Source organism: Euwallacea similis, chromosome 23 (genome assembly GCF_039881205.1).
Source record: "Euwallacea similis isolate ESF13 chromosome 23, ESF131.1, whole genome shotgun sequence".
Taxonomy (NCBI): Eukaryota; Metazoa; Arthropoda; class Insecta; order Coleoptera; family Curculionidae; genus Euwallacea; species Euwallacea similis.
In genome coordinates this window covers 504,396-513,815 of record NC_089631.1, presented here as the reverse complement: position 1 = coordinate 513,815, position 9,420 = coordinate 504,396, and the positions used below count along the sequence as shown (strand labels likewise).

Sequence of the window (9,420 nt, the reverse complement as noted above, 5' to 3'; positions counted from 1 at the left end):
CCAACCTTTTTCCTCTACAGTAGTTTGCTTAAGATCGACTATAGTTTTATCTTCAACATGCTGAACTGGAGCCAAACTCTTTTGTACTATTTTACTATCAGGTTTCTGGGCTACTTCTTCAACTGTCGGTTCCTCTTTTGGTATCTCAGTTACTATTGGTTTTCTTGGTGTAGGTTTGAGAGTAAATTCCTGTTTATTCCAGGGCACTGGTTCTTCTTTTTGTGGTACTACAGGTTTAGGCCCTCTCTTCCAAGGTTTCTGCTGCAATTTTTCTTCAGTAAATTTCTCTTGTAGATCTATGGTAGTTTTGTCTTCAACATGCTTAATAGGAGCTACACTTGTTGTTTCAACAATTTGCTTTTCACCCACTATTGATTTATCTTCAGCTTGCATCAAAGGAGCTACTTCAGGTTTTTCTTCAACAGCCTTAGGGCCTCTTTGCCAGGGCAAAGCATCCAGAATATCTTTCGGCGCTTCCGGTTGTTTGAAACTCATTTTTGTTACGTCTTGAATCTGTTGAGTGGTGGTAACAGAGACTTCTTCAATATCTTCTTTAGGACCTCTTTGCCAGGATCTAGTTTCCACAGTTTGTGATTTGGACACTCTCTCATCTTCCCTAATTTCCATTATGCTTTTATCTTTACTCACTTGATAAACTCCCTTCTGTTGAGGCAGTGTTACTTTTTCAGTTGTTATTGTCGTTTTCTGTTCAACTGATTTTTGTTCTGGAATTGTTCTTGAAGGTTTCAGCTCTACTTGCTCTAAAGTCTCTTTCTGAGGTGCCTTTCTTTCAATATTAGTTTTCTTTAACGTGACTTGTTGTTCAGTCCATGGAATTGGTTCTTCAGGTTTTCTTGCTATTTCTTCAAGTTTCTCTACAGATTTTGGACTTCTTTGCCAAGGCTTTTCTTGCAGAATTTGCTTTTGTTGAGTATCTACTTGTTGCTGCAGATTAAGAGTAGATTTATCTTCTACTTGCTGAATTGCTGCAACTTCAGATACAGGTTTGGGTCCTCTGGCCCATGTTTTGGTCTCAGTTGTCTGAGTCTTCGAAATTTTCTCTTTTTCTTTGATTTGCATTAATGTTTTATCTTCAGTATCCTGAATTATTCCCTTTTGTTGAGATATTTCTCTTCTTTCTACCACTTGATCTTTTTGTTCAGTAGTGGTTTTGCCTTCTTGCTGCCTTAAAATTCTTGGTTTTAGTTCAACAGCTTCAATGGTCTCGGGCATTAGTTCTTTCCTCTCAATTGTAGTTTTCTTGAGAACAACTTGTTGTTCAGTCCAAGGAATTGGTTCTTCCTTTTTAATTTCTGGTCGAGGTTTAGGACCACGTTCCCAGTCTTTAACATATAAATCCTGCTTTACTGATTCATCAACTCGTTCTTGAAGCTTTAATGTACTAATATCTTCAACTTGCTGAACAGGGGTAAGCTCTGGTGCTCTCATTCCTCGATCCCAACCCTTGATCTCCGACTTTGATTCTATTGATTCAGTAGTATGTTCAGTAATATCCAACACAGTTCTGTCTTCGACATGCTGAATTTGCGCCTTTTGGGCAGCTGAGATATACTCTCTCATATCTCTCTCTTCTTTTATCCTTGAAACAAATTCTGCTTCCTCGAAATGTGCTTCTCTAGGTTTCACCTCTGCGGGTCTTAAAGGCACCTCCTCTAAGTGAGGGTGAGGCACCTCCTTTCTCTCTATATCAGAGGCATGCATGAGGGTAGTGGCTTCTTCTACCCATGGAAGAGGTTCCCCAGCTTCTCTCTCTGATAAATAAATTCTGATTTCGTTATCTATAGCATCGGGCACCTTGGGTGCTGGCCTAAGGGCAACCTCTTGTAAATGTTCATGGGGTATCTCAATTTTATGCTCAGGCAATTGATGTTTCAAGTGAATGTCTTCTTCGATCCAAGGAATTGGTTCTCCAGGTTTTCTTTCAAAGTATTGGGGTTGTTGTTCGTCCCCTTTGAAGTGAATATCTGAGGGAACTGGTCTGAGAATGACCTCTTCTATAGTTTCTTTAGGGAGCTCTTTTTTCTCTGGTAAAGTGTGCTTTAAGTGAATTTCCTCTTCGGTCCAAGGTATTGGTTCTCCTTCTTGTCTTAAGGGAGTGATTTTGGTTTCTAGTAGTTCCAAGAGTTGGACTGGTTTCAAGTGGACTTCCTCTAAGGTTTCCCTAGGGATTTCTTTAATTTCTTGTGGGGTAGGTTTCAAGTCAATGTCTTCTTCAGTCCATGGAATTGGTTCTCCAGGTTGTCTGGGTTGCTCAAGTTTCGCTTGCTTAAAAGCTTGCAGCTCTTCCAATGTAACTTGCTTAAGGGTGATTTCCTCTATCTGCGCTTTAGGGATTTCCTTCAGTTTCGCAATATGCTCTTTTGGTGCTGCTTTAAGTACAATTTTCTCCTCAATCCATGGAATAATTTTCGCCTGCTGAGGCTCAGGTGATTCTACAGTTTTTTCCACTACCGGTTGAGCCTTCGCCATTACTGTGTCTATATCTATTTCAATTGAATCTTGTTTGACCAAATTTTGACGCCAAGCCTTACGTCTGCGCTCAGCCAAAGATTTCTCTACTTGATGTCCAATAACCGGAGAGATCTCCTTCGTGTCCAAACTGACAGGTTTTAGCTGTACCTCTTCTAAAACAGCCCGAGGGATTTCTTTCTGCATAGGTTTGCTCGGTTTTAAATGTACTTCTTCTATACTCTCTCTCACCGGTTCTCTATACTCCACCTTCGCCTTTTTCAACACAATTTGCTCTTCATACCACGGTTGAGCCTGTAATGCCATGGGAAGTTGCTGGACTTCCATAAACATGCTACGCGGGGATTTTCTCCAAAATACGCTCTCGTCACCCGGGGGAATTTCGTGTGGTTCCAAGGGCTGTACCCCTTGAGAACCAGGGGCGAATTGTGGGGTACTAAAACCAACCCCTCCACCTTGGGTGGGGTATTGTTGCGGGGCGATTGAAAGTGTCCCTTGTTGAGTAGGGACGCCGTTCACGGGCGATTTTCGGAATGTTCCGGGACGTTCTGGAAGATCGACAACGTTTAGTGGGGACTTACCTTTGAACGTTGTTTAGTCGCAATTTTATCAGTTTTTGTCATGCTCATATTAGAGGTATTTTGGCTATTTTGCACTTTGAAAATAACGAAAATAAGCACCAATGTGACTCTGTGGATCAGAATTTAAACCAAGTTTTGCGGTCCAGTTTAGGTATCAACAAAAAATGATTGACGTGTCATGTAAATCCTAATCAAAAATCCAAAAACCTTAAAATTTTAATGTAAAATCTACGATTTTCAAGCTGATTCTTCGAAAATCAGCAGCATCTTTGAGATTAAATAAAAAATTAGAGAAAAGTGAAAGAACGTGTTTTCCAAAACTCAGAACACCTGTGTTTCCACGGTATTGACTTCAATCAAATTTTAATTCAGAATATTTTACATTTTACAAGTTACTTCTTCAATGTCGAGGCGTATTATGTGAGGTGCAAAAAAAGTACAGAAAAGCAAACACTCAAATGACTTTAATCTAATTGCAAACCTGCAAATTTACATAAAAAATATGGCAGATTTGCAAGTTGGTTGTTCAAAAACCATAGGCGTACTATGGAGGATTTAATCAAAAAGTAGCAAAGTAAATTCTTCGAAACAAAGCATGAAACCGGTTTGGAAACCTGAAAGTTTTTATATAAAACCTGAGACTTGAAAGTCAATTCATTTAAAAATCAGAGGCGTATCATTTCGGGTTCAATCAACTGTATGGAAAAAAGCTTCAAAACATTCATATATCTCTTGATTTTTCTAATCTATTGAATTTTCCCAATTAAAACTTGAACCAGCTAAAATAATAAAATTTTAAATTTGAATTTTCCAAATGATTTTTTTAAACATTTCCCATGTAGCCGATCTCCGACAATAACGAAAAAACCTGTAATATGAGCATGAGAATTCAAAATTCTAATAATGTAGCAAAGCAAACGAGGGATTTTTGGTGGCGAAATTTCAATCAAAATTTCATTTCAGGGGTGGAGGGCATAATTATATTAATGTTTCGATAAGGTCAATACTGAACCGATGCAAAAACATATCTCAGACACAGCAAGTCCCCGACTGCATCTCTGACTAAGCGATCTCTAGCCAGACTGCGCATCACCGATCTAAATTTACCTCCCAACGCAAACTTCCATATAAACCCATAATGGCCCCCCGAAGGGGTCGCCCAATATTATTTCGAGGCTAAGTATCACTGAGCTATTTCCAGACTGGATGACTCAATGTTATAGGTGACTGAACACACACGTAGCTTTCCAACTTTCTGTGTGTATCTGACGTCACACCCCACCTCTTGGGACCCAGTGTGGATTCAAGAAAGTTTAGTCATTTCTAGTTAAACTGTCCCGACGATAACAGTGCTTGTGTTCTATAGTGAAGTGTTAGTGAAAATCGCCGCAAGAAATATATCACTATTTCTTGTGGCTGTAATTGAACAGATTAGACCTGTGCCCGATTGGAGAGGACGAATTAAAGTTCCAAGTGACCTAGTTTGTGATTAGTGGCTTGACCTAGGATATGAAAGTTTCACGTATTTGTATCTGCCAGGCTTTTTATGTGATTTGACTATATTATTTATTTATATCTATTTTTTGGAATTTATCCAATACTAGATCTAGTGGGTGGCTGCTAACGCCCCTAGAGTAATTAGTTAGTCGAGTTCCCAAATAAAAGGTACCCTACTGATGCGTGTTTTATTTCAATTCCTATTTTTAAAGAAGGCCCCTACGCAGCATTACGCACGATTGAAGTACCAAGAGCGCCGCTGAACCAAATATAGTCAGTAACGTAATATACGCAAAGTTTAAAATAGTTCCAAGTTGCGCACGGCACTGTAGTTATTTACAGTTTTCTATTAGAATTACAGATCTGGCAAAGCTCCAATCCATTTGCACTACTTAGAAAAACATATCATATTCTAAGGAATTTAGATAAATCACCATGAGGCGGCAGATGTCTGCTGCCTCATGGCAGATGTCTGCTGCCTCATGCAAAACCCTCGAGCAGGTATTTCTCCCAGAAAACAAAACCTGTTTACTTTAGATTAGTCACCTACAAAGTCCTTGGCCGCATGTGCCGGTTAAAAATATTTTTTCGGGGTTTTTGAAACTCAGAGGGAATTTTTAAACAATAGCGATTTATTAAACAAAAATCTATGCAATAATCAATATACAGTTCAATGGCATACAAATAAACATGGGAATAAAGCTTTGTTTAGTGCCGAAAGCTTTACTTCACTCCTACGTAAATAAAATCACTTGGAACCTTAATTCTAGGTGTCACTCTTTACAAGGATATTCCACCACCAAAAAATCTTGGGGAGAGCTGTTTTTGTTTTCGCATTCCACCAGTGATTCTTGTTATCTCGACAACGAAAGCTCAAAAGGGAGAAAGCGTCAACGAAGCAATTTTAACAATGAAACTATAACATTAAATAACAATTTTTGAGGGCGTGTGTGTTGACTTCGACCCGTTAACAGGGGGGAAAAGAAAATCAGCCTCCGATAAGACAGTACAAGGCAAGCGAACAGATTTGAACTTATTTCTTACTTTTGACGATAAGTCTTGCAGACTGTTCTACGGAGCCTGCAGAGGAAGTGGCGCGGCATGCGAACACCCCAGAATCTTCTTCGTAGGTGGTGGAAATCAGGAGGATGGCGTTGTTGCCCTCTTGGATCATCTGGAACAAAAGGAAAAGCTTGTTAAGTTCTTGTTGAATATAACAAAAAATTGGGAAAAATAAAAACGTCTTAAGTTCTAAAAGCTGAAGATTTTCGCTCTAAAACTGCGATTTGCAACTTAAATGTACAAAAATCGGAAACGTACCACGTAAGGTTATAAAAAAATAGAGAAAAAATAGATTTTGGTTTTTAGAAAATTTAGGGAAGCTATGATAAGGAAAAACTGGCCACTGACTTTAAGTTATCTTAGTTGACATCAAAAATATTTTCATATATATTACATTGCAAAGTTTATCGTTCTAAATAACAAATCAGAGAGGTTTAACATGAAATCTGAGAGATTTGCAAGTTAATTTATTTACAAATCAGGGACGTATCACATAGGGTCCACCCAACGATATAGAAAAAAGCTTTAAAAAATTCGTATGAAGTTTTCACTTTCTTAATCTATTAAATTTTGTTGTCATGTTGCCAAGGTTTGACAAATTTTGTTTGAAAAAACACTGCAATATTATTTCTTAAAAAAATTCAAAAAAAGATGTCTCGAGAACTCGATATCTTCAAGACTGACAAAATTTTAATTTCATGTATTTTTTGCCTCAAATTGCCTTTACCGGAGATATGATTGATTGTCAAAGTTCGTAAAACGTAAGAAATCCCTCCCTTTAACTTGAATTATTATATTTTTATATCTTTTCATATTTATATATTTTCAATCCCTTTTAACATGGAATCAATTCTCTGTTTTAAAGGAAGGAAAATTCAGTTTCAAATATTCTCTACTAGATGCGAAACATCATTCTAGCAGTCTTCAGTATCAGGAGTTTTTGATCAAGTTTTTTTAAGTTTTAGCAAATTTTCGATCTAAGTTCTGCGAAAAACGCTCAATTTTTACGATAAATGTTATTCAAGGTACTATAAATCAGTTTCTTTATCTAAGAGAAAATTGCGGTAAATTAAACGTGCCTGAATATTTAATTGGCCACATGTGCCCATTAAATTTTATTTTTAGATTCAAATCGAGCTTGACGTGGGGGCAAACCTGAAAGTACAGAGTTTTTTTATCTGTTCAGCTAAATTTAACGTCGTGTGCTCGCTCGGATGGGCTTCGATGTACCATGGTTCATTACAGCATAACTTAATCGAAAATAATTAAAACTGGGAGAATCTGGTTAGGACCACGGATTCGCTGAATAAAATCGACACTGAGTCTTGAAATAGAATGCAATTATTTATCATAAAAACAAAACAATTCCTACCTGGAAATCTGGTGATTCCGGTATGAGGAAGCCCTCTCTCAGCCATTGTATGGTAGGTTTCATTTTTCCCCCAATTGTAGTCTTGAATTGTGCCGAACTACCTTCAGGTACCACCACGTCCTTCATTGGCGACAAAGTCAACGGCGCCTCTTGAGTTTCAGGTGCCAATACCCTTAATTTAGCCTGAGATGTCACACTACCAGCCGCATTTTCAGCTACACACTTGTACACTGCCTCATCTTCTGGGAAGGCCTCAGATATCCTCAAAGTGCAATAATCTCCCTCCTGGCTCATCTGGAAGTACCTAGATGGTTTGATGGGTTGATCTGCTTTCAACCATCGAGCTGTCGGTTTTCCGGTGATTCTGCATTTAAAAGCAACCGCCTGTCCTTCTCTTATAGTTTGGTCCCTCAATGGTTCTACCAATTGAGGCTTCTTCTCTGTTCCTGGCGCTACTGGTTTAGACGGTTTTTGTGCTGAAGAAGGGGATGTTACAGAGAGGTCTGCTTCACAACGGGCTTCACCCCCTTGGTTCATTGCAACACACTCGTATTTTGCAGTATCTTCTGGGGTTGTTTCGATTATCAGTAATGTGTACAAATCGTCCTCTTCCAGAGTCTTGTATCTTATATCTGAAGCAATTTTTCTACCATTCTTCAACCAATAGACATCAATAGGTTTAGTGCCATTGATCTTTGCATCAAACCTGACTAATTGTCCAGAGTTTACTGAGGTGGACTGAATTGTTGTAGTGAAACTAGGTGGTACCAGTCCACCCCTGCCTTGTCTGCGCCTCTCTTGCACCACTAAATTAGCACTGCATTTCGCAGTTCCCCCTCTGTTTTCTGCTACGACACTGAACACTCCAGAATCTTCCATGAATACTTGTCTCAAAACTAAGATGGATTTGGTGCTGAAGGTGTAGATTTTCAAGTCTGGAGAACTAGTAATAGGGAAATCTTCTCTGAACCAAGTGATTTTAGGCAGCGGATCTCCATCAAACTCCACTTCAAATTTAGCAGAATCATTCTCGAAGGTTCTGCAAGGCTGGATTTTTTTGGTGAACACTGGAGGGTTAGTAGGAAGGACTTGGCCCTGCACTACTCGTTCTTGAGTCTTAGCTTTATGCTCTACATCTGTAGTCTCAGTTGCAGTGATATTGCGGGTAATCTCCAAATCTCCTTGGCGCTCTTTTTGGGTCTGTTTCTGCCTTGTTACATGGACTTCTCTACCATGAACTCCGGATTCTGTAGGGCCAGGAGGGTAAGCGCCTGATGCTGAATCTACTTCATACTCAGTTTGCATCTCTTCTTTGGATCTGTCGGTTTTTCTCAGGGCCACCTGGTCTTTGTGGACGATTTTAGGTGGTTCGGCTTTAGGGATTCTGGTTACAGGCTGAAGCTGGGGCCTTTCAGGTAGTTGTTCTCTGTAAATGAAACATTTAGATATTGATAAGAAAATAGGGCAAAATCTTACAAGTTTTCTTGATAGTGTTGAGCCATTCCTCTAGCCAAAGAACTGGTAGCGAGCTTCTCACCAGGGATGTGGTATTGATGAGATGCTTCTCGCAGTCGTATTTCTTTGCTGACTTGCTCGTTTTCGAGTTGCTGTAGTTTCGAATAGTAGTCTTCGCCCTTCTTCTGCTTCACATTTCTCTGCCATTCGGTATCAGGTTCGATGAACTCTTTGGGCTGGATGTGAACTCCGGATACGTTTAATCCAGATTCTCGGAGAGTGGTATTGCGTTCGTCAAATACTTTTTCAAGCTCGGTGTCATGGCGTTCTTTTTGATATTGTTCTAGTTCTTGGTCATACCAAGCTACAGGGAGAAGCTTGTTAGTATTTTTGTGGGATGATATCTTAGGGGAGACAAATAGAGTGTACATAAAGCTAGATACGATACACAATGGCTTGACAGTACTAAAAGACTGACCATCAGCAAATCTGCGATGATTTTTGCAAATAATCAATCAATATAGGATCTCTCCAGGAAACAAACATAAAGCAAAAATTCCGGTACTAATGGAACTTTATCGCCTTAAAAAAACATTCTTTCAGCTTGAGAGCATGCATTTACACATCTCTTCTAACATTTAACATATAAAATGCGTACCTGGTTGAAAACTCCTTTGTGCAGAAAGCATTAAAACATCCTGAGATGATATGCCTCGAAGCAGACTTTTGGATGGGAAATTTGGGAGGGTTTGTGGAAATTCAATATTTTGACCAGGAACATCAAAGGTAGATCATGGATTTTGAGTATTAGAGCGATTTTATGTGCTTGGCTTGCTTGTCAAAAATTGTGCATTGTGTAAAGTATGTTTTAGTAGTGTCAGTGATAAAAGACTAACACTGAATATTCCTCAAGGTGAATCCCTTATCACAGGTGATGTAGTAATCCCAGAATCATCTTCAAAA

The 9,420-nt window shown here is 39.0% G+C and overlaps 1 protein-coding gene across 3 annotated transcripts in view; it reads right to left on the bottom strand.

The window, feature by feature from the left end:
* The window catches only part of sls (sallimus), a 99,601-nt gene that overhangs the window by 70,769 nt on the left and 19,412 nt on the right, over window positions 1–9,420 (bottom strand). Inside the window, exons 20-23 of one of the 3 annotated variants that reach the window (XM_066401794.1) lie at window positions 8,479–8,821; window positions 7,003–8,428; window positions 5,613–5,742; window positions 6–3,038 (exon numbers count right to left, since the gene is read on the bottom strand). The exons of 1 other annotated variant lie outside the window; for it this stretch is intronic. In XM_066401794.1, coding sequence (XP_066257891.1) covers window positions 6–3,038; window positions 5,613–5,742; window positions 7,003–8,428; window positions 8,479–8,821 — 4,932 coding nt within the window. The remainder of the gene's footprint in view (window positions 1–5; window positions 3,039–5,612; window positions 5,743–7,002; window positions 8,429–8,478; window positions 8,822–9,420) is intronic. One more of the 3 variants, XM_066401787.1, reaches the window with a different exon arrangement.